The sequence below is a fragment of the Emys orbicularis genome, chromosome 4 (assembly GCF_028017835.1).
Source record: "Emys orbicularis isolate rEmyOrb1 chromosome 4, rEmyOrb1.hap1, whole genome shotgun sequence".
In the NCBI taxonomy this organism is placed as follows: domain Eukaryota; kingdom Metazoa; phylum Chordata; order Testudines; family Emydidae; genus Emys; species Emys orbicularis.
Genome location: NC_088686.1, coordinates 110,437,387 through 110,463,203, shown reverse-complemented (window position 1 = coordinate 110,463,203; position 25,817 = coordinate 110,437,387). Strand labels below are relative to the sequence as shown.

At 41.2% G+C, this 25,817-nt stretch overlaps 1 protein-coding gene across 3 annotated transcripts in view; it reads right to left on the bottom strand.

Moving 5' to 3' along the window:
- Positions 1-25,037, bottom strand: part of CHKA (choline kinase alpha) — a 34,033-nt gene extending 8,996 nt beyond the window's left edge. For 2 of the 3 annotated variants that reach the window (XM_065403756.1, XM_065403758.1), the window contains exons 1-3: positions 24,727-25,037; positions 15,211-15,322; positions 7,049-7,102 (exon numbers count right to left, since the gene is read on the bottom strand). In XM_065403756.1, coding sequence (XP_065259828.1) covers positions 7,049-7,102; positions 15,211-15,322; positions 24,727-25,037 — 477 coding nt within the window. The remainder of the gene's footprint in view (positions 1-7,048; positions 7,103-15,210; positions 15,323-24,726) is intronic. The other variant, XM_065403757.1, reaches the window with a different exon arrangement.
- Positions 25,038-25,817: the final 780 nt, after the last annotated feature.

The following is a 25,817-nucleotide window of genomic DNA, read 5'->3' as shown; positions in this document are numbered from 1 at the left end:
GGGGGGCTCAACCCTCAGCCTGCCCACTCCCCCCCTTCCCCCAAGCCCTCATCCTTGACCTGCCTCTTCTCCCTCCCCCCCCTTTATTTCCCACACTGCATCCTTGCTCCTCCTCCCTCCCTTCTAAACACTGCAAGCCAGCTGATTGCTGCTGGCAGGAGAGGGAGGGGGAGCCTGCATGCCGAGTCCTCGCTCTCCCCCCTCCCGCCCCGAAGCGCTGCAAGCCAGCTGATTGCTGTGGGCGGGGGGGGGGAGGGGGAAGGCGCTGATCTGCGGGGTCTGCTGGCGGGCGGTGCTGTGGGGAGGGGGGAGGGGGTGTAGGGAGGCTGCCAGCTGTGGAGAAAGCAGGCAGCCAAACAACGCAAGAGTGGAGCATTGCACAATTTTAAAGGAGCATGTTCCCCAATTGATTAACATTGTTTCATTGGTACGTTGCTGAACGGGACAACTTAAAGTGAGGAGTTACTGTACAGCAAATAGTCCAAAAAGTCTTGAATCTGAGCTGACATGGGCTGAATTTGTCTTGACACTGCCCAAATAGAAAACTTTCCATGTAGGGAAATTCTGCTTAGTAGTGGAAAACCAACCCCTTGTGAGCAGTCTCTTCTCATCTAGCCATGCAGCACCCAGTGTCAGGTGCAGACAGTCCAATACCAGATGAACAACTTGGCCGTGAAGTTCAGACAGCAAGTCTGGAAGCAGAGACTCTGGAGATTGAGGATGTGCCATTCCTCTCCTCTCTTCAAGTCTAAGGGTGGAGATCAAGAAGTACCAGGAATAAAATCCTTTTCCAAATGAGGAATCTCCTCTATAGCCCCCAAAGCAGACAGGGATGGACCTGCTGTAGCAGCAGTGATTAATGAGAGAGGTTCCTGAAAAGGGACAGCCAAAGAACAATCTGCTCTCTCAAGCTCTAACATTGTCTAAGGAGCTGGTACGATGGAGGTTCCCAGTGCTGACAGGCCTTACATAAGCAGCATCTGATGGGGCTGGCTAAGTCTCAAGTCCCTTGCAACCTGCCTTCTCTTTTTGAAAGATTTGAAGATGGAGCACCTTTCTTTAATGTGCCACTCTCAAGCACAGTGAACAACCTGCGCGTGGATCAGTGTTAAGAATAACCACCCCACATGATAGACAGTTTGAATCCTGGTGAAGGCATTCCACTAGTAACACCGCTAATTAACCAAGATACAATCACTATACTCAAGCTTATAAACTATTTACACGAAAGCCTCAGAAGACAAATAAAACCAACATCAAGAAAATGCCACATTGAACACTCCAACTCTGGCCATGGGTAATGAGAAGGAACAGAGGAGGATTGGAGCAGCACCATCTTTATATAGCCACGGTAGAGGCTATGAGGAAAGGACATGAGCATCACTGTTATAGCTACTGCTAGGCAAAGTTCTCTGGCTTTGGTGTGCTGGGCATGCACAGATCTGTCTTGTATACATGTCTGCAACCACTTGAAGGACTATTACTACAAGACCATAAGGCAAACTCAGTCAACAAAGAATCAGATCTGAGATCCCCATTCAAGTGAGAGGGAGGAGATGTCCTCTTTTCCCTGGTTAGTCAATAACATAACGCAAAGTTCCATTGTTTATCCTTGTCTCATCCCCGTACAGCCAATGGAAAATCAAAGACAACTGCAAACCACTGAGACCACTTGAGGTGAAAAGAAACATTTATAGCAGGCAGCAGATCCCCCTGGCTATGAAGAAAGTTTTCACTAGAACAGTGTAAGGAAAGGTGTCCTGTACCCATTCACTGTAGAGCCATCTTGCTGAGCGTGGGTGTTTCATTAAAGAATGGATCCTGGTTCCTGTGAAGTCTAGCTCTGCAACTGTCTAAACTTTTGGGAGAAAACCTTCTTTATTAGATAGGAAAGGTAACTAAGGACCTAGTTTGCATTTTGTTTTGTATTGTAATGACTTGTTTCCATCATACTCTATTGTTTTTAGGGAAATCTCCATCTCTTCTTAAATAAACCTTTTGTTTTATTTTAAGTGCTCACAAGTGCTGTACATCATACAGGAAGCTATGATATAAGATAACTAGCAAACTGGGGTATGCTTTTCCTTTGGGACCAGATCTGGGATTTTTGTGAGTAGCCAGCACCAGGGGTTGGATATCACAAGGGAATGCTTGAAGGGTACTCGGGGACTGGGTGTGCCTCTTGTTAACCTTCAAGGCAAAGATAGGGTTGGCATAGCCTGGAGGAGAATGCTTGAGTGGCTGATAGCTAGTTGTTAGGTCCTGAACCACACCAGCCTACCACAGGTAAGACTCCCTTTAACCGTAGGTAGGGATAACAAGGTCACTCACATTCCTGGATACCCTGAGAACCATCAAGTATTTATGGTAAGCAAGTCATTGCCAAGGCTAGGTTACACAAAACTGATGTACATTAAATCCAATCAATTTTGATTTTCCAACACCTCCATCTACAATTATTCTACTTGTGACAACATTGCAGACCATGTATGAACAGGAAGATGGTAAATTGAACTGGTGCTATAAATACTAGTGAATATCAGCATTAAGGTATCCTAACACTAAATCAATCTCATGCAATACAAAGTCATAATACTATCTACACTTCACTACGGGGCTCAGCATTTAAAATAGAAGTGCACTAGTCCAAACAGCCATAGACAAAGGTGAAAATTTTACTTTGAGAAACTAAATTTAGTGACCCAAAGTGGAATACTCAGTGTATCCTTAATTGGCACACTTCAGACCAGTTTTCCCTGCACCTTTGCAAATTTATTTGGTCATTCTTTATCAGCAACAGACCTAGTTATTTTTAGGAATAAGGTAATAAAAACCCTTTGCAAAACAAAGGTGGGAGGGAAAAAAAATCATCAATGTCTTATAAAACCCTAATGCAAATAGATTTTATATTAAGACTCTGGCTCCATCTCTAGGATACAATAAACCAAAACTATCAAATCTATAGATTAGATATGCAAGTACTACATTTGAAAAACATTAAAAACTTCTACAAAAGCCACCTCTCCTTGGAAACATCCCAGCAGCAGCATGACATGAACACAGTCAACTCCAGTATTTTTATATGGATGGAAGGGAATTAGAAATCAGCCATGATCCGTCTAGATCTTTTTGTACATTGCTCAACACTCAAGGTCAACATCACAGAAGTTGAGCTGCCACCATGTGCAAGATTAGCTCTATAAAGATGTACAAACCATAAAAGTAGAAGAGACCACTTTGGATCTGCCTGTTATGGCAGTTATTTGTACTACAGTAAATCCCAAAGGGCTGATCAGGATACTGATGAAGTTGTACAAACATAGGAAGACAGCCTCTGCTCAGAAGAGCTTACACAACATAGGGAATGAGGACAAATTTTCATACTGTGCTCTTCATAACTTTTGGCATTAGACAGGTTGAAAAAAGTGGTTTCAGAGAGTGGCATGCAGAATGCCTTTTCCTTGCAAGTGTTTTAACAGGGACAAATACACTCTGGAGTCTGCCTCTTCCCTTGCTCCTGCCTCCAGCAGCTCTCTTTTGGCTTTGTTGGGCTCCTGGCTCATGTCTTCTCCATAGTTCTTTAGTTTCTCAGATCTTTGACTTCACAATGCTTTCCCTGGCCTCACTGTATTTGTACTACAGCTGTATTGACTCAGTCTCTAGCCCTCACAGCTGAAAGAAAATCCATGAGCACATGAACCAAGTAGGGATACACTGGTGTCTGCCCAACTACACTGACAGTCAAACATCTAGGGGTCAGGATAACCTCCAATATGTCTAAGGCTTGTAGGCAGTGTATGGGCATCTTAAATCTCTTAAGGTTCTCTTCCCCTCCTGCAGCCTTCAGGAGGTCCAAAGGAGATGCTCCCCGATTTCTCCTGCTGCCAAATCCTTTGCTCTCAAAGATCCTTCCCCAACATATCAAATGTTTGCAGAAACAGTGGGAACTGACCAATCTTCCTCTGCAAAATTACTCCTAACCTGAATGTTAGAATGGCCCCATCAACGTGCCCTCAGAAATATACCATCAACACTGGATTCCTTAGTAAGCAACTTAAATCTAGGTTTGGGAGGTCTTTTGAGGGACTCTTACTTTGAAATGTATGTACATGGCAATCAGATACCATAGTGAGTAACCTTTAGAATGAAGGTATTCTTGTCAGGGAAGTTTTTGTACTAGTTTTAAGGTGTTCTGGTGAAAGCCTTCTTGCAAATCTCTAATATTCTACAGTGCAAGATAGGAAGGATAGAAAGACAGGTATATCCACAAGTATTTAGCATATTGAGTTAAAAATACAAGGAAAGCCTAAAGATTTCAAAATACTTCCAATGGCAAAGCTGATGAGTAGGACATGTGCAGCACATAATGGTTGTGCCCCTTTCTTTCATGCAGTGCTTCTCCATTATAGTTTCCTGAGGCAGAATTAATGCATTTAACAAACACACACTCTCCATAGTTTCACATGCCCTTGCTGAGGCTTTGCCAAGCACCAAAATTCAAGTTAGAATATACATTCAACAAGGTAAGTTTAGCAGAGGCACCAGATTTTTAACAAATAGCTTATTTATGACTATGCACCCTGGGGCATCTAAGTTTTAAAGCTTCAAGTAAACTGATGCTGTAGATCCAAAATGAATGACATCTGGATAGTCACACTTTCATATTTCTAGGTGGTGAAGCAGCACACTCCTCTGAAGGTACTTGGATAATATGGGGATGTGGCCAGGCAAGTACCCAATTAGATAAAGGCATATTTGCTTAGACAAAGCTGAAGAGACTGCTCATCTAATTCTACATCTCTGAAGATATTTGACTGGATTTCTACTAATCCACCCCCTCTCCTTGGACTTAGCTCTGTCAAATATTCCTTGGGCATTAGATAATATTTTGACTGTTTCATCCTAAGGAAAGCTGGGAGGGAAATGTGGGAATCAATTCAGAAAAGTAGAATTAGTTATACCTTTTCTGAAGATACCACAAACTGAATGGCTATACTTGGAGACTATAAAGGGTGATGGAGTCATGCTTTGTTGGTGGGGCAGCACAATGGATCATGCTTTTGCATAGAACACTTGCTTCTCATGCATCAAAAGTCCCAAGCTTTCTTGATAACTTTGAACGAGCAAGTCAGTCATGAGGGGATGGAATTTCATGTACTCTACAAAGCACTCTTAAGTGATGGCTTCCCCATTTGCCCATACCAGCATTAAGCTGCAACAGCAGCCAAATTGTGGAAGACAGAAATAAGGTTGTCCACAACTACATACTTATCAAATTTACTAAATTGTTCTAATAGTACTAGAAAGAAAACTAGGAACAACTTATGTATTCCTACGGAAGATATCTTCCCCCTTTACTAAAAAGTGCATTGTAAGACCAAAGGTGTGGCAAGAATCTAAAAAGCCCCAAGACTCCAATCCAAAGCATTCACATGGATTTGAATGTAAGCAAAATAAATCTGACCATTAGTGAAAACCGCATGTGTTACATCACAATACGCAAATGGTTTTATTGCTGGACTAAAAATTACATTAAGAACAGGGACTAGCCTGCTTTAGAACAAATTCTAGGACAAGTTCTGGAAGACTGCATTAGAGATAGGATAACTGTTAAGCTAGGTCAGTGTGGTTCTTCTATGGACCTTCAAAAACAGGGTGGCTGATGAACCTGTCCTGCTTCTCTACCTTTCATACACTTAATCCACTTGTATTGTTCAGAATTAGTGAATAAAAGGCACACTTGAAAATCTGGTCACATTACCATACAGATTGATATTTACAAAGCCTTACTATTTATCTATACTGAAATTTTTCCAAGTCTAATGTTGCAGTTTAAACCTAGAGGCAAGCTTATCTCAAATCTGATTAAGTGGCCCTTTAGAAACTGCCATATTACTAGGTTAATGATTTACCCAAATGCCTTTGAAAAAAAGGATTCTGTATTGTATTTTAGGCAGTATAAAATGACCTGTTAATTTTTAGCCTGTAGACATGAAAATGGCCCTACTGGGTCAGGCCAAAGGTCCATCTAGCCCAGTATCCTGTCTTCCGACAGTGGCCAGTGCCAGGTGCCCCAAGACGCAAGAGGAATGTCCTGAAGCCAATTCTGTGGCCTTTATGGCAGAAGACTAAATCCACAATCATATCAAATACCCAGAATAGACATTTTGTCAGAGCACACAAATGCAGAGGGTAGAAATTCTGGAGTCCTCTATACAGTGCTGCATGGATTGCATCAGAGAGCTGTTGACACTTATCTTCTGCCTTGGTCTTTTATGTGGAGCCACCAAAGCAGGTGCCTAAAGGCAAAAAGATAACCACCCACCAGAAGACATGCCAAATGCTGGAGGCAAAATACTTAAGAATTTAGAAGTTTCAAATGGAATGATTAGAAGGCAAGGGGGTATGAAAAAAGGTGTTGGTATTTTTGCATTAGAGCAGAGTTTACAAGTTTCCTTTCCTCTCCAACCACGGTCAAGAAGAAAGTGACTGAGGGTAGCAGAAGGGTATTGAACCAGGTGCTCTGCAGGCCACTGTGCATGTTCTACTGCTCTTTACTCAGGACAAAGGACTGCCTGGGGAGTTCTATCAGTCTGGTATCAAGGAGTTAAGAACTAGGAATGAGAATCCTGCACAAATGGTATCTTTTACATAAAAGAGTAAATTCCATTTTAAACATTATAGAGGATTAGCTTATATGCAAGAAATATTTTGACAACTCCAAGACAATGTGTAGGACTTAAGTGTTATTCCAGTCACAAATCTCCTTGGCATGCAGACAGAAAATTGAGTCCAAGTTCTGGATTTTAACCAAACGCACTGGAAGGATGAAGGAAAAGATTGTGAAAGGCAGCAAATAGCTGAACTACCTCCATTTTTGTAGATCAGTGGCTCAGAGAAAGGGAGACAATTCCAAGAGCAACAGTGGTCACACATACCCATGTTAAGACAGGCTATTAGACTGTCTGGAATGATGAGCACACAGGACAGAAATGTGCTCCTATTTTCACCTCTATGGAATGCAAAACTAACCAGAGGTATTACTTACCTGCAAGTCATTTTCCTTCTGAGCCTGTCCTGATCCTCCTTTATTACAGGACCTCTATGAATGAGAAAAATTAAATAGTGAGAAGATGAAAGCCAACATAATTAGCAACCACCAGAATAGAGGGAGTAAATAAAACCAGCTACAGTTAACTATTTAACTCTCCACTGACTTAATCAGTAATATCTACAACACTAGTCTCCAACATCTGACCACACCGCTCTTATCTCACTGAATACAGTAGTTCACGCCAAAGCTTTCAAAAGGATGTGCCATTGAGATCAAGCCACTCCCATAATATACTGGAAGCCAAGTATTTTCCAATATTTCAGACAGAATTTTGATTTGTTACTGAAAGTTTAGAAGAATCTTTTTAAATGTTAAAAATGTTAAGTTCTTATTGAAATGTTCATTTTACTTTGGAAAACATCCCTCCTGTAAGTAAAGTTAACAGTGAAGACATTTAGGCCAGACCTACAATACAAACTTACACTGGTATAACTACATCGCTCAGAGCTTTGAAAAATCCACACCCGAGTGACGCAGTTATACTGACCTAACCCCTGCTATAGACAGTGCTATGTCAACAGGAGTGCCTCTCACATCAACATAACTACTGCCTCTTGCAGAGCTGGATTAACTATAAGAAAAAGCTCTCCTGTCAGCATAGTAGCATCTTCACTAAAACGATACAGCGGCACAGGTATAGTTGTACTGCTGCAGCCTTTAAAATATAGTCCTACCCTTAGATACATCATAGCCAGATTAAATACAAGTCTGAAGAGAGAAGTACTGGCAGAGTGACAATAGAAAGCTTGCAGAGTACCTGTTTTGCTATATCTAGATAACCAGATCACCTTTTAGCTTTCAGGAATACTAAACTTGATAAAGTTTAATCACTAAGCTCTACTATATGTGTACGCTATTTGCTACACGTACTGTAGGTTCTTGTAAATCTAGGACTTAAATTTTCCAACAAATTGTGTGCATATATGTGGAGGGTGTCCTCCACATATATGCACAAAATTTGTTCGAAAATAAGATGCCTTGATGAAATTGAATACAAGCAAACAATTAACCAGTTCCATGCGTAATGCATTGTGCTATGTTTGTTAATAGCCATCATAAAGCAATTTCAAAACCTTAACAAGTCATGCCCTCAGCAGCTGAACCCTCAGTGGCACATGCTTTTAATAAATTTGCACATTTAAAATGCAAATGGGAATAAAAACCGTAGTCTCTTAAGGGTTTGAAGGCAAGGCAACAAGTAAGCAAATATTTGCTTAGTTCTATTCAGCATTTTGTGTGTGGCTGCTATTGATGTTGCAATTCTGCTGCAACACTGCTGTTTGGGTATTTAAACCACACTAAGTGTGAAGGCCCATAAAGGAAGCCTCCATCTCATGATCGGAATAGAAACATTTGATTCATGGAACCATGAGTATACCGTTCTGTTTCAAAGCTCTAACAACATAGCCGTACCAAGGGTGGAAGTGTGGACTGAACAAAATACAAGTTAAGCATCACCATCTGTCTTAAGTACCACACAGCAAACTAATGATTTACACAAACTATACAGCTACAGTATTTATTTCAAAAGTTACAGCAAGGATGTAGTTGATATAATCAAGAATCTGTCAGAAAGTACTTCCTATTCCACTAAGGTACTAAGCTCCTAGCAGACAACAATATGAAGGCTACTAAATTAGTATATATTCCTTCCAATGAAATTAATTAGTCTTAAACACCCACTGAGCCTAATGTGTAATTAAGCAATAATGTTAGGCCTTGTACAAGAGGACTCCTCTGAAAAGTGTGTCTTATGTCAATACCACTATGGCATCTTACTGAATATTCTTGGAACAGCCAAAGGGTTACTCACCATCCAGGAGTCTTTCCTGCTTCATGATGCTCCTAGAATGGTTCAGTTTATCAGAAGTTAAGTGGATTAGATGGCTTTTTCCAAGACCTGAATAGGTATCACTTTCAATTTATTTGGTTCATACCAGTATCAAGAGACTGGTCAGTACTCTTGTATGAGTATTCTTCAGATTGGTGCCTGAGAATCTTAATGGCATCTACTGTACTATATCTTTAGGAGAAAGTAATGATGGCTGTGTACTGCAGATTCATCAGAAAATGAGTCTTCTGCAGCATTCCTTCTTTTTGGTTACCTCAGCACAGAATGTTAGAAGTGTCCAAGCAAAGCAGAAGATGGAATGTGGAAAAGTTATGAAATTAATGGTTTGCAATTATGAAAAGAGGGTTAGAGTTGAGAAGTACACAGATGGCTATCCATCTAGTCATGGTGCAAATTAGATAAAGCTCCTGTTATAGTCTGTCAAGGAGGCTCTTTAACTAGTGAATACTTTTGGACTGAGCTTTTTGTGAGAAGCTTCTTTAAGGCTTAGATATTAGAGGTTAAGGAAAAAAAAAAATCTCATTTTAGTTGAGGTAATCAGGAAGTCACCTGTAAGAATGTTTGAGGCACACAATTATTTTCTTGCACCACCAGGCAGAGAACAGACAGTGCATGTAATTCTCCTACTCTTGATCAAACAGCCATCAAGAACGCAGTTTTCCCACAACAGAGCTCACTTCACAAGCTATCAGAAGCTCAACTCTAGTTTTTAGAAGAGCCAATGCTATTGATCTTATGTTTGCTTTAAGAGCAATGAAGAGATTTTTAGAAGTGATGAACTATCTGAAGTAGAGAACCAGGATTGGCTCCCAAGATTTCTGTAGGGAAATATTTTGTTAACTGTAAAACACACAAAATGGATTTCAGAACATGTATAAGGTGGTCGTGGGCCATTCCTTAAAGTAGGACTATATAGTAGTGTTCTTGCAGAAAGGAGTTTGCTTATAAAGCAGATTAAAAGTAAACCTAATAAATTCAAGGTTACTAGGTGCCAGTGAGGACAACTATTTAATACTAAGATGCAGGGGGGAGGGGAGGTGGGGTGGTAGAAAAGTTGCTGCAAGTCTTCAGAGCTAGTAGCCAAAGGTGATTTCTCCCCCCCACCCCAAAAACAGACCCTTGATCTTGAGTAACTAATCTTTAAATGTTTCCCACTCCAACCCTATACAGAATCTATTAACCTGTGTTGAAGGTTTCTGTTAGATGGCAAAGATTGTTTCACTGTCTAAATTTAAGTGTTAAGAACATGACTGATTTATATCTATACTGATCACATATGCCAGTTTGACAAGCAGAATTTAAGTTCTGCATTTTCATCCTGATATCCCAGGATTTACTGGACAAGCTGGCTTCTATTGGAAGCTGAACTAACACAACCCTGAGTCTTTGGAGGAAGTGAGTTTGTCAGCTAGGATGACCAAATGTCCTGATTTTAATAGGGACAGTCCTGATATTTGGGGCTTTTTTTAAAATATAGGCTCCATTAACCCCCACCCCCATCCAGATTTTTCACACTTGCTGTCTGGTCAGCCTATTGTCAGCACAAGCCTAAGGGTGGTGAAACTTGTTATGCTTTAGCAACAGTCCCCAGCTCCTTGTTTGCAAGCTCATTTCTAGCACTGGAACATGCAACTTTGTGGATTTACTCCCTTGCTGGTGACTCTTGGTTTCAAGTGGCCAAAAAAGTTAAATGCATACTGAGTCACAGAATGGAAACATTTTCAAACCCTGAAATCTGGTCAGTACAACTCATGACCAAGAAACATATTGTGTATAGTACCAGCAGAAACCTGAAGTCCTCCTTGGACTCTAAAGTCTGATGGTGAAAATTGGTATGCAAGCTACCTGATAAGAGGGATGCCCAGAGTTCTCTATTAAGCAGAATGGAATAAATATATTGATTCAGACATTGAGTTCCACCTGAAAAGAATTATAGCTTGTGTTGTGTTGTCCTTGTACCTAGGACAATCTGAATGAAATGAGACCCGAGTAACTTCATCTAAATCTTAGCAACTGGGAATTGGTGGGTTGTTTTTGTTTTTTAGGACCTCCAGTAGGAACTCTGCCTTATATCAAGACATCTCTAATCCTCTTGACTTCAGACAAAGTTACCATTCTCTAATGAGGGAGCAGAGGAAAGGAATGGGGACTATTTTGTGCAATATTTTGGTATTTGTAGTTACTCTTTACATATTTAGACAGCATAAATAGCAGCTGTACTACTTAAGTTTTACTATTTTCTAAACATATCAAAACCTGGAACTAAAAAAAATGAAAGCTGTAGAGAATGCTCCAACTTCAGAGATCTCATACTATACCGTGAATCGTGTCTGTCACCTGGAAACCAGAGTGCTCTAGGCACGATCGCATGGGCAAGCCTGCAGCAGAGAACACATGCATATACAACTAAAGTGGTACATTACCCTCAGAACACCCTTAACTCCACCCAACACAAATATATCCCCTGTAAGAGGTGCTTGGCTTCATTCAAGCTATCTGCCAGTGCCAGGGATTTGTAGTTATTCCATGCTACAAACAGACATTAAAAACAGCAACAATCACAGAAAACATTGATAATTACAGTTACACAGCAGTCTGCATTTTATTTAGTTACAAAAAATAAAAGGCAGCAAGGCAGGTATGGAACAATTTTTGACAGAAATGTGGCAACCATTTCAACTTGTTCAGTTGTTTGCTTGCATGAAAGGTTAGAGACCAGATAGAACATTAGAGTTCCCAGGTCTTACTTTTCTTCATTTATATGTAGGAATTTGTTTTGGCTGTTAAAAAACAAAGCCCCAGTAATGCTGAGTTCATGCTTCTTTTGACAGAAAAATGGGGATTATGATTCACATTCCCAAGTCATCTTTTGGTAGGTGAACTTACATAAATAAAAAAATTAAGTTGAAGTTATAGTACCAACTGTTGTAGTAATGTGGGAGCTTTTATGAGGGAGATTTAATTCTGAATTTAAATAGGAAAACAGCACACAATATTAGAATGTTCTGCATATAAAATCTAGTCTCAAAGTCCAAAATGTTAAGTACACTTTGGCAAATCTTTCAGTTCAGTAATTTATACACCAAGATAGATAACAATTCAATAGTCACTTGGTTGCATTGAGAAGTTTTAAAGTTAAATGCTCCCATAACAATTTAGCTCTGTGGGCAGGAATGAGGAAAAGAGGCAGCAAAAGACATTAGTTTACTTTGAATGTATGTGACATATCTGCATTGTGCCTCAAACACTTCAATTTTAATGTGGTTAGTATTTTTACCTTTCACAAGCACAAATACTTGTCCTCTTTTAAAAACAATAAAGATCTGCTCAAGGATATACTCAAGAGAAGTCCTTGATGTGTATAAACATCCATGCCAGTGAGACCATTCATAATGGCCAAGCCAGTTCAGCTCCACCCTCCACCCCACATTCATGCACACAGAAAATTTCTTAAACATATAAACTATTATGACAGAGGAAGGACAAAGCTATCCTTGTGTGGCAGCTTTAACCAACTGGCATGGTTTATATTTGATGAGTTATATGTACTGACATTTGTGTCTTCCAAAATTCATAATAGCAAACTGGGATCATTTTTTATTAGCAATAAATGGTTCTCCCAAAGGTGGCTCGTATTGGAAGTAGTGGTGCCAGTATCCTTCATTTAAAAAGTCAGTGTCACCTACTTTTCTCTGTTTCACTCCTTTGTTATTATTTATTATGAATACAGTCTTCACTGAATGAGGGGACCTAGCATAGCTTGCTTTGTGCACCAATTTCAACAGAAATTGGAACTAACAAGTGTTCAAAACCGCTACAGCAAAGGCGGCAAAACGAGTTAAAACTTACAAGTGGTGACTTATTTTTCTGAAACTATCACTGGGTCTTAAGAAATAATTTTAGGGTTAGGCCCCAAAACTGACAAACTTCTCAACTAATGTCCCTATTTCTAGATAGATAGATATATTTTTTTTAAATTGAGCAAGTGCTACTTTTTAATCATCACTAAAAAGGGAAGAATTTTGTTCACGTGTTCTTTATAACCATGCTTAAACATTTTAGTTTATGCCACCAGAAATTCACTACGATCCTAAGTGAGGCTTTCAAAATACCCCAATAAAAAAAAAAAAAAAAAAAAAATGCAGTTTGCTTGTTTTAATTTGAGTTTAAGATGTAGGTGCTGGAAGAGACAAATGTTTGTCGACAGAAATTGTGAACCTCAATGCAATCTGAAAGTTTTACCTTGGGACTTTCTCTGCTTACTTAACCCTTAGTGAACTGCACCAACAAGAGCAGTCATTTCACTGCCACTACGGAAATAAAGGAAGTTAGACATCTCAAAAGATCCTTCAACACCAAGACGAAAAAGGTTAGAAAAGTTCTGAATGTACAGTTTCAAATGATTTAACCAATTTAGACAAATTAGTCCTTAGATTTTAAAGCCCAAAATCTTGTTTTGATTCCTTTATGAACAGGGCAGAAAAGAGGTAAGTCAAGAAAAAACCCCGAGGGAAAGAGGCAGGTGACTAAGCTCTAGTATTTGTAGTTTGTTTTTCCAAACTTTTTCAATACACAATTACATTCGAAGCCTCTTGTTACTAAAAAAGATAGAAGTTCTGCCCTTCCATTACTCAAATACAGAAGTTTTGCAGTCCATTTTCCTACTCAAAACTACTGACATTTTAAGATAGACTAAAATTAAAGCTATAAAATTAAGTTATTCTACTGTGAAAATCATTTACTGAATTATACTAATATCAATCTCTATAACCTATTTTGTAAATGGACTATGGATTAAGTTTATTTTAAAAATAAAAAGTTATCTTTCAGAAGGTTTAACTAAAACAAGAAAGTTATTAAAGCTTGGCTTAACTGAATACTATGTATTTATCAAATACAGATTGAATTCTTAATTTAGGTCCAGCTGTGCCTGGGTGGTCTCAGACCAGTGGATAATCTATGGCTGTTGCCACAATACTTGGCTACAGTGGGCCATGCTAAGAATAAACCCTTTAAAATGAATGATGGTCCAGGCTTTCAGCAATCAAAGTCAGGACCTGAATCTCATTTTTATGTTATGTGTATATAAATAAGATGCATTTTGTGACTAGTTAAGTGCCACCTTCAGGTTTAATTGAATGCTATTATCACTTTCTGGTCAAGTCACAGCAGGAGGAAGCATGGATTACATTTTCAATAATAATTAACTGATGTAATACCTTCAGAAGATTATTCCAAGGAAATGATTGGGAATCAAAGGAAATTGCCACCAACTAATGGTCAGCAAAAGACAAATTTCAATCACATGGGAAAAACTGAACATTGTGTGAAGTGTCAAGAAAGGTAGATGAGATTAAAATTTGTTCCATAGTTATGCACAGTTTTAGCTGTTAAGAATTTTATAATAGGTCACCTTTACAAAGTGTTTTGTATACGCCATTTGGAAGTTCACCTGTTAATTCTCTTTTAGAGATTGACAATTACGTGGCAATATTTACAAAGGGATTTTAATCTTGGTACTGACCAATTGGCAGCGAGAGCAATATTGAAAGAACGTTTGATAAACAGCTCCATGTTAGTAAGCTGCTATGGCAGTTGTAAAACCTAGCATACATTCTGAAATACAGGTTTTGGAATGAGACAGCTGCAGGGTACTGGATGTTTGGGTCCAAAGTTTTAATGCTATTAAATACTGTACATCAATAGGTTTTACAGTAACCATAATAGACATCTACTCACCATAGGTCTCTACAAAATGCTCAAAGACTATTCAGAGTAAGTTTGACAAAGCTTCAACTTAAACCTCAGAAGGGTTTGTGAAAGTGAGGCTAAGATTTAAAGGATTTACAAATTGTTTAGTCCTTTGAAATCTTATTAATGATACCAAAGAAATTCCTTTAGATTACACAGCAGCAGATTTTATACCTTGTTTTGGAATATCACACTCCAAACTCTTAATACCAGAAATAAACATTATGGACCAAACCAACAGCAAATGAGCCTTCAGCTGATACACACGAGCCAGGATTTCTGTATAGAAAGGAGTACAAGTTCTAGGCCATTACAAATAATAACAGAAACTGACAAACTAGAGATCTATTCCCACCACCACCAAAAAACACTCCCCAACAGTAAGAGTAGAACACACTTGCTTTGTGACACTGATATTTCAAGAGACTTAAACTAATTCTCCAGATATAAACTATAGAAACCCTCCCACTCCCAAAACGTTCTATGTACTCACCATCTGTAGGATTGCACCATATAAGCGGAGGAGAACTTTTCGTGGCTCATCTGCAACCATCTCCATGGTGTCAGGTAACGAGCACTGGAACAGCATGTTGCTGAGGCCACCTCTATCAAAAGAAAGGTGATGTTCATAAAGTCTACTGAACATCAGAAAACTCTACATTCCTCTCAGATCAGTGAAGAATAGATTCTGCTTTAGTACATATTCCAAGGCTTTGGACTGTCAGATCTGGAATGAGTGAACAGATCTAAACACAGACCAAATTCAAACTCTTCAGCACATCACTAAACCACAAATCAGTAAGAATTTTTTTAAAGACGGCTCATAACATAGCTTGCCATGAGAGACAAATCTAAATTTTTATTTGGGGGAAGAAAAAAATAGGTGTTTTACTTATTACTGTGGGACAGTGTGTTTTTCTGCTAAAGAGTTACATTGGAATCTAGCCTGAGGAATAAAGACTTTTCCACATTTTCAAACGCCAATTTATTATTTAAGTGAACAGCAACAGGATCTATTTGGGGAAAGGCTCATGAGCAGAATAGTAGATATGATGAAGGTCAGGACTGACATGTTTTAATGAGCTTCTCCCCCAGTAGCTAAAATGATGCTGTTCTAAGTTGTACTTGTCTCTTCATAAGCACTAAACCTCCAGAAAGATTAGATTTAACAGTCACCAAAAAAAGTTCAGTTATTTTATCTTGAGACATGCAGTTATGAACACAGAAGTTTGGCAGAAGTTTTCATTCACTTCTGCAAACTTGATTGTGTACTATGCTCTCTCCCTTTATTTACTTGTAACGTCAGGTATTGAAGGATACCATCAATTAATGGTTTAATTAGAACCCCAAAGAAATTGCATGATTTCGGCCCTGCTTACCCATAGTAAAAATAAAATAAAAGTTTCACATGGTATGCAGAAACCTGTAGATCTAAAATGTATTGAAATTTGATTTGCACTAGCTCTCAGTTTAACTAGCTGAATATTCATTTGGGGAGCCCTACTATAGTGGGACTAGCACCTGTTACAAGGGGTTGTGAAATAAACATCTCTACTATATGCTCTGCATGATAGGATTAAAAACCACACAAAAAGGAAGCTCTAAGCTTAATGAAATATGTTTTCAGCTTGTACCCCTTTTACTAGAATAGTTTAAAATTTTACTTGAACAAAAACTTCCAGTGCAGCTTGATCAGTCAAAAGAAGGCCTATTTAACTATCTATGGACAACAAATTAGTGTTATGGCATGTCAGCTCATTCTGCAAACAGACTAGATTTACACAGTCTGTAGCTATGCAGTGGTGTTAGGTTTTATGAAGTCCAGTAGTAAAATATTTTCATAGAGCATCTTTAAATGTAAATTTTTGTATTTAAAGAGTAACCAATAGTGTCAGAGGAGAAAAACCATCTACAACTGTGACAATAGTTTTATTGAGGGGAAATGAAATGGAATACATCTGGAGTGTTTTTCCTCTGCTGGTGGTCCAACAGCAAGCAGAATATTTGTCTGATACCCCTTTTATAGACAAAGCAAAAAATGGAATTACAAGGTTGATAAAGCTAGGCAGGTAGAATAGGATGAAAACTGAAAATATTAGAATTGGTTCTCAACTTCATAAATGGGACAGCTAAAAATGATGGACAGCATCTAGGGTTATTTTTGTTCCTTGTGGTTGGGACAGAGTGAGGAGTTTGTCAGTTGTTCTAGTTCCAAAAGGAAGATAATAGTTGGCATCTGTCAGATGCTGAGAAGGCTGCAGTTTGGCACTTGTACAGTCAAATGGATTCATCTCTATAAGCAAGCCTGGCATTTTTAAATGTTTATATTATTACCATAGACACTCACATCCCAACTAGGATTGGGATCCTACTGTGCTAGGTAGTATACCAATATATGATCGAAGACATCAGGGAAACATGCAAAACCTGAGAAATGAAGATGGTGGTCAGCTTGCAGTGGTAATCACAAGAGCCTCAAAGAACTGTGAGATGTTGGGTGAACAAATAAAAGTTGAGAGTTAGGCATCCCCAGGAAGTTCGCATACTTTCAAATATCTAGTCAAATTAAAATATGGTACCTCAACTAGCTATAGCTGAACAGGCATCTGTCAAGGGGAGAGATTCAGTATACTTCTGGTTCTCTCTCCCATATCAGCAAGATCACATTGCTTTGCTATCCTGGAGCTAATACTGCTTTGTGTACCCCGATTACAAGTTCATCTTTTGAAAGCCTTCAAGCATTTAATTATCTTGGAAACAGCCTGGTTATCCAGTATCTGGACCAAGTTTATTATAGCAAATTGAACCTCCTCCTTTAAATCATTTCAAGATAAAAAATTAGATTGAACACTTATGCTCATATCATACCCCATTTATGCTCACTTATTTCAAGCTAAACAAAGTCCTACAGAAGACTTTACCACTACATTTACATATTAGAAACAAGTAGGCAATCAGTGATCTGATTACCTGAAGACAACCATACCTGTCTCTTTCCCACCCAGTAAATTATTCATAAGGCAGCAGCAAAAGATTGAGGGAAAAAAGAACACTAACTGATGCCACTCACAACTGCAGGATTTTCATAAGTTTCAGTTATTTATGGTTACAGATGTGCATCACCTCTTACCTAGAATGCATAAAGCTATGTTCATTACAAAATTTCATAATGTCTGAAGTACTGCATTTCAAAGAAAGGTCTTTATGACAGTGTTTTACAAAAATGGCAGCTATTGCTACATACTCCACTTGCTATTAGTCTTATCTTTTAATATTTCCAATGTACTGAAATGGCTTAGAAGGGCCCAGGAGAACCTTGTTTTTAAAAACTGAAATAAATTGGTTCAACCATTTAAGTTCCAGTATGCAACATAAAACTTTGTTATTGTCTCAACTTAGCTTTGATTAATGAGTCTTATTTAAAATGCTGTTCTACCCTGAAACATGACTATCTAAACCTAGTTCAGTCGTACTCAACAGGTATGCTCCCTGCATACAATATTCAGAGTCATAACAGGCTGATTAATGCATTGTTACTTTTGACTTCTGTGAGCACTGCAGAGCTAGCAGTCTAGTGAGGTGATTTCAATTCATTCTTGAGCATGACTAACAGAATTGATTACCAAGTTACAGCTGCAGGACCAGTTAGATTTTGCCCACATACCTGTGCAACCCAGTTATCTTCAGTGGGTTTGCACAGGTATGAGGGCAAAATCTGGCCTGTGGAACCTTCTTCTACTGGTAACACAGGAGAAAGAAAGAGCTTAAGTTTGATTTTAGGATCCCAGGTTGAATTTGCTGGGACAGCAATTAGAAAATCTTTTAAAACCGAGTAGACCTGATAGGAAATAAATTGAGAAACTGGGTAGCTCATGCTGCCATTATTCAATATTTGTTTTCAGACCACAACTGAGCTTTAAACAAATATAACAGCTGAGGCACTCTTTAGGAAGAGGAACTTATACAGGCATTTGGTAAAACGGCTAAATTATGGTTGATATTTTAGCTGGGTAAGATGTTTAGGAAATCCTGCAGTCCTTTAAGTGATTGTGCCAGTATCCTGGAACAACTACTTAGTGAAGTGCACCAATATCAAAGCATGACTAAAGGTGACAGATAATTGTTTTAGAAAAGGTTAGCATGCAATACACATTACTGTAGCCTTTATTTTGCCTCCCACAGATTTCAGAACATTACTTAGCAACACTTAAGGTTCCTAGTTCCACTTTGCTTTCCGGGGAAAAAAAGCTTATATTCACTCACCCCACACTGTCTCTATTATATTGCTTTTCTGCAGCATGTCTTCATTACTGCCTCTCCTATCAGTATTATCTGGAATTTCCTTTCACAGCAAAGAAAAAATAGTGTAATACAGATGGGAGTATAACTGTTAAGAGTGGATAGGGACAGTGGTAATATGGGCTTATCTTTCCAAAAGTGACCAGGACAAAGTAGTAGACTAAAACTACATTTTATACTTCATTATGTCCCTTAAAATTTGCACTGTATTACACCAATTAAGTTAAATCAATACTTTGTATGTCATGCCATGATCTCACCACTTTACAAAAAGCTGCAGCTCTTTCAGATGCCCAAAAGCTCAGAGGTCTGGGAAAAGCACAGCATGATAGACTCTGTCATATTCTATTGCTCAGGTTTACCTTCAATGGGATCCTAGGAGTTTGAATGTCAGGCCTACAAAAAAAAAAGCTGTGTAGATCAGCACTTCCTGAACTTATCTGCAGAGATCTGGCTACTCACATGGCACTAGCTACTCATTTTCAGCTGCTTCAACAGATAGCTATGCCCTTTGTGATGAAGTAAGAATGCCTTTAAAAAAAAAAAAAAAAGCCACCACTGAGAGGCAGCCAGCCTGTATGCTTCTACTGGGGCGGTTAACTACACAGAAAACAGCAGCAATCCTTTGGAACCAGAACCATCTGTGGGAAACGAATATCCAAGGAAACATAGTACAAAGCAACCAGATTGTATGTTTAAGGAAGAAGAGGACCAGGTGGTCTGGCAACTATCCAGGGAAGTATGTGGCGGGAGAAAGACTAGGCAACTTATAACCATGCAGGTAAGCAGGGGGAAGAAAGTAATAGAAAGGTAAGGGAGATCAAATGAAGAGCAAAAACAGACCATGTAGAGTCATGACTACAACACACGGGCTACCTACATCTCCAAATAGCATTTAACATAGAACATCAAACTGTTAATGTTTACTTTCCTTGTAAAGCCCTTGAGAACAGGATAATCTGTTTATTGATCTTAGGAAAAACAGTCCTTTCAAATTAATTCAACAACAATACAAAACCAGGGTGATGGACAATTCCTATGTGAAGGACTGATTTTGAAGTGTACTAGTCTGGTGCTCTACTGATGACACTGTATCAAGGTTCAGGAATCCTTGTGCTACTCCATTTAGCTTGAATTTGACTTGACTATTGCCCTTGCCAAGCATAGTTTCATGCACTTCATCACTGAAAGATTTAATCAAGGCACATCATACAGGAGACCAATAAAGGCTTTCCTCATGACAAGTCACTTGAAGCTGTAAATACAGCTTCTGAATACAATACCAATGTAACTATGAAAAAAAAAGTATGTGAAAAGGCAACAAGATTCAATGAATCTGCTTCTGTGGCACCGTATGATTTGGCACTTCAAACAGGGATTCCTTTGTCAGCATGTAGAGAGATGTCTGATAGCACTATGGTCTGCTACTCTACTCAGTAAAGGTTGGCATACACCATCCCTGCTGCTGATTAATGGCCACAGATGGGAAAAGAAAGTAACACCTTCTTTGGCCTGGTCCCCACTAAGCCCCCACTTCGGACTAAGGTACACAAATTCAGCTACGTTAATAACGTAGCTGAATTTGAAGTACCTTAGTCCGAACTTACCGCGGGTCCAGACGCGGCAGGCAGGCTCCCCCGTCGATGCCGCGTACTCCTCTCGCCGAGCTGGAGTACTGGCGTCGACGGCGAGCACTTCCGGGATCGATTTATCGCGTCTAAACCAGACACGATAAATCGATCCCAGAACATCGATTGCCTGCCGCCGGACCCTCCGGTAAGTGTAGACGTACCCTTTGAAAGAGAAATAGAGTACTACCACTAGTTGAAGGCCAATACCAAAGATGAAAGGGTTATTCACAAGTGTGATGTTGCACCCCATAAGGCTTTATGAAAAATATGCTTATGAATGTATATATGACATAACTGGAATATGTTTTATGCTACATATGCCATGTAACATCTCTGTAAAGGTTGTGATCTACTGAAGCTATTCATCCTATGTATATGCACGTGTCATTATTGTATTTGAAGTTATGAATATTGGCAGTATACTTGTTTGATTTTAAATAGCCTTAGTAAGGCATTTGGTCAGCTTCTTTAGAAAGAAATATGCAAGTTAAGTACCCAATCAAGAAGCACTTAATGGACAATGGATCTTGGAAGGCTCCAATCCACATAAGAAGTCTACATGAGGACATTCAAGGTAGCATGTGAACCATGGTTGCTACCTGTAAGTTCTGAGTCATGCATGGACATGCGACTTGCTCATGTGACTCCAAAACTCCATCTTGTAGCTGGAATTCTATACAGGGGGAGGGAGGGGTATCCACCCACAAGAGAAAGTCTATTTAAACCTCTGGGAGATCCCTCCATTTTGTCTTCAGCTGGCTCAAGAGATAGCCTCTCCACCCCCAAAGGATACCTGAAGGAAACTGGAACAAAGGACATTAACCATGGGGTGTGTGTGAGTGAGTGCTGGACCCAGACTAGAAGGAGACTAGTCTGTAAAAGGAAGCTTACTGGAACACCTCTGAGGGTGAGGTTTTATCTGTATTCAGTTTCTTACTGCATTAGACACAGACTTGCGTGCTTTATTTTATTTTGCTTGGTAATTCACTTTGTTCTGTCTGTTACCACTTGGAACCACTTAAATCCTACTTTCTGTATTTAATAAAATCACTTTTTACTTATTTAACCTAGAGTATGCATTAATACCTGGGGGTGGGGGGGGGCAAACAGCTGTGCATCTCTCTCTATCAGTGTTATAGAGGGTGAACAATTTAGGAGTTTACCCTACATAAGCTTTATACAGGTAAAACGGATTTATTTGGGGTTTGGACCCCATTGGGAGTTGGGCATCTGAGTGTTAAAGACAGGAACACTTCTTAAGCTGCTTTCAGTTAAGCCTGCAGTTTGTGGGACATGGTTCAGACCTGGGTCTGTGTTTGTGGCCAGCAAGTGTGTCTGGCACAACTAGGCAGGGCTCTGGAGTCCCAAGCCGGGAGGGAAAGCAGGGCAGAAGTAGTCTTGGCACATCAGTTGGCAGACCCAAGGGGGTTTCTGTGATCCAACCCATCACAATAAAGTTTAGAGGCAACATCTTCAAGGTCTCTGCTCAGTTTTCCAAAGCTGAGCAAAAATGGCATGATTGTAATTTTCACATATAACTTTGTTCTGAATAGCTGTGCAATTGGCCAGAGTAATGTCATTCACTCTGCTATCAATTCACAATATTCTGACCCTCCCTGACATCAGGAGCTACATATAAACTGGTAGCAGTTTTCCATCCTCATGTTCCTATTACGCCTCTGGCATTTAGGGGTGTCAAAGCTCTTCCACCCGTCTGTTTCTGGCAAGTCTTTCAATAGTTCCCCAGCTGTGCCCCAGGTTTTTCAGTTCGGCTTCCACAGCTCTTTGCCATGTTGTTTTCGGGCAGCCTCATTTTCACTTGCCTTTAGGTGTCCATCTTATTGCTACTCTGGTGATGGAATCAGTTTCCATCTGAAGCACATGACCGATCCATCTCCAACGCCTCCTGGCAATGATGGTGCTCAGAGCCTCTTGGATGCAGTGTGTCAATAGAGCAGTTTTCCATAAACAGCCATTAACAGGAATACCCAATTTTGTTAATCCAAGACTCACTGAATCAGAGCTATGTTCTCCGTAAGAGGGAAATGGAGTCCAAGAGGTTCTATGGCAGTAGAGTGCAACTGCTGGCCAGCAAAATGCAACGCTTTAAGGTATTTTTTGTCACAGCCCCCTTCCCGAGGAAAGCTGCCAGCGCAAAATGGCCTGGGTAACTTGTCTCAAAGGCAAAAGGGAAACCTTCCAAGAAATGCAGGAGAGAGCACCACAGTCTGAGGCAAAATGGAAACGTTTAGCCTCAGTCGGTGAAGCAGGTTGACAAAGAGGAGAATAACATGAGTGGGTAGATGAGAGTAAAACAACATGTATCCAACACAGTAGGAAGAAGATTATTCGATTAACTGGCAATGAAAGGACTTTTGGATAATGTCACTCTGCTGACTATTTGCAGCCATTTGGACAGGTAAAGTCAGAATATCAGGAAACCACAATGACTGTGATCCTTTAATGTTTAAATAACTAATTATAGAAAACATCCAATTTAGAGATAATATCTGTATAAAGAGTAAAAAAAAAAAAAAAAAAAAAATCAGACACCGTCTTAGTTTAGTGTAACTCAGAAATTCAAGTAGAGTCTTCATTTTATTTTGTATACTCTATCAACTCTGTCTAGTCATTTCCACCATTTAACCTGAATAATCAGTGCTCTGTATAGGGAGAAACATTTAAAATGGAACATTTTCTAGAGCCACAAAAAGTGCCAGGGGGCTCAAGTACAAGTGTAGCTTCTGAAGGTCAGTTAGAGAATTAAACAGTACTAGATTTCAAGTTAATTAAGATCCTAAAATATTTTAAACTTATTGGGCAAATAATTTTGAAGTCACAAATCCCTTTCACGTAGTGGCTTTTGAAAATGCAAACCCTTAAACCACAGTAATGGTCAGAGGTACTTGGGCATTTGGAAGTATTTAAGACTCATGTAAAAACAGATACCGCTCTCTTCCACTGTTAGAGGGCAGTTCCAAAATACATTACATACCGTTGCTGACCAAAGAGTCCACACTCTAACTCCCCCATTTTCATATCCAGGCCATACAAACCTGGTTACTCCATAGTAACCAACTGACATGCTGAATCACAGCACTACAGAAACCTAAAGATGACTCACAATGCAGGGATTTGCACCACCATTTTCAATTTACAGGATGAAAAGAAAATGAAATTTTGGACACTGAAAAAAAAAGTCACCGAGACCAAAAAACCAAAAGAACAATTTGAGTGTTTCAAACTTGTTCTAAGTAGAGTGCAAGCATTTTTAGGCAATTGTATAAGCAGTGCAGGAGCTCCCACAAACTCTGGTGAGCCAGGAATGAAGCATATTTTGGTAACCACCCAGAGCACCTCCTCTTGGCTCAGAGTGCCATAGATGGAATGGTGCCGACCCCCCTTTACTTTGTTTCTGGATTCAATACCGTGACTTAACTACTGAATTTCAACTGATTTCTGCTGCCCAGCCCCCTATACCGCCTGGACTTTGGAGGATGCAGAGGAAAGTAGGTCCTCCCTGCCCCGCTCCCTCGGGACTCTAGGTGCGTTGGCCGCACTGACCTTGCAGCTGGTCGTCTTGGCAGGGGGAAGAGGAGGAAGAATCCAGCTGAGGAGCTCAGCCAGCCTGTCTGCTTCCCCCCCCCCCATACCTACCGCCAACAAGCAGCAAGGGGGGCTTCCCTCACCTAGGGTGACCAGATATCCCGATTTTATAGGGACTGTCCCGATTTTTGAGTCTTTTTCTTATATAGGCTCCTATTACCCCCCACCCCCGTCCCGATTTTTGACATTTGCTGTCTGGTCACCCTACCCTCACTGCCCTCCCTACAGTGCCCAGGCCAGGAGGAGAATGCAGGTGGGAGAAGGTCCCCGCCCCCTCAGCCCCATAGTGCCCATCACCCGGGCCGAGGGGAAGGGGGGGAACCACTAGCTCCCCGCCCCCTCAGGCCCAGAGCGCCCGCCACCCACCCCCTCTCCATAGTGCCCGTCCTCCCCTGGCCCTTACTCGCTGCGCTCCCATAGCGCCCTTGATGTGGGCCTAGGGCTCCCTGCCCCGCCCCCCAGGAAGCACTGACCTGATGGGGCTAATGCGCAGCTGCTCCTCCCGCAGCCCCCGCCAGGCCCCAGGCAGGAACTCCTTGCACCACAGATACGCCTTGCGGCGGGTGCGGGAGTCGGGCTCCTCCTCAGGTGGCGGCAACGTGGCCGGTGGCTGGTGCTGCGGCGCCCGCACCCCCGCCAGCTCCTTGCCCTCGGCCTCAGGGTGAGTGGGCGGCGACGGGGGTTGCCCCGCGGCGGGCAGGACCACCCCGGCGCCGGCGCTACAGCCGAGCAGTAGCCCCAGCGGGGAGGGCTCGGTTTCACCGTTACAGAACTTGGTCTTCATAGCGCGGGCGGACGGGCGAAGCAAATCGGTGGGGGGAGCTGCGCGCGCTCGACTCGATACCCGCAGACGGAATGCAAGAGGCGCGCGCCTGCTTCCCGTTCTTATACCCGCTGGCACGCGGACCCGCTCACCTCACTCACACCCCCTTCGCCTCCCTCCCCCTCACCCCCCGCCGCCCTTTCTGATTGGCTCTCGATCCGCACCAGTCGTGCGGGCTCGGGCAACAGACGCCTCCTGATTGGCACAGAAAGGAAGCAGCGGCGCCAGCTGCCGCAACGCAGGCTTTTGTGAGGGGCACACAAGCAGCCGATTGGCTGCTCTCGGTTGCCCCGGCGATCGGTGCGGCTCGCGCGCGCCTCACAATGATGTGGCGAGAGAGAGGAGACAGAGCAAGGTGATTCACCCCCGAAGGTCAGCCCCACCTCACCCCGCCCCGCGCTCAGCCTCCATCCCCCTCCCCTCTGAGCTCCGCCCCTCAGCCCCTCCTCTGGGCTTAGCTCCCCCTCACTGTGTGATCAGGCTCCACCACCCCCCTCCTCGTGAGCTCAGCCCCCAGTGCCTCCATCTCCCAGCTGTGCCCACCACCCCTCCCCTCGGTACTCAGGCTCCATCCCTCCCCGTGTGGCTCCGTCCTCCCGCTCCAGCTGTGCCCGCCATCTCTCTCTCACCCTCCTAGCACAAGGATGCTCTCCAGCTGTGCTCAGCATCCACCTCCCAAACAACAGGATTCTCCGTGGGTGTGTGGGAGGGGGAGGACATTAAGCCTTAGCAGAGCTAGGC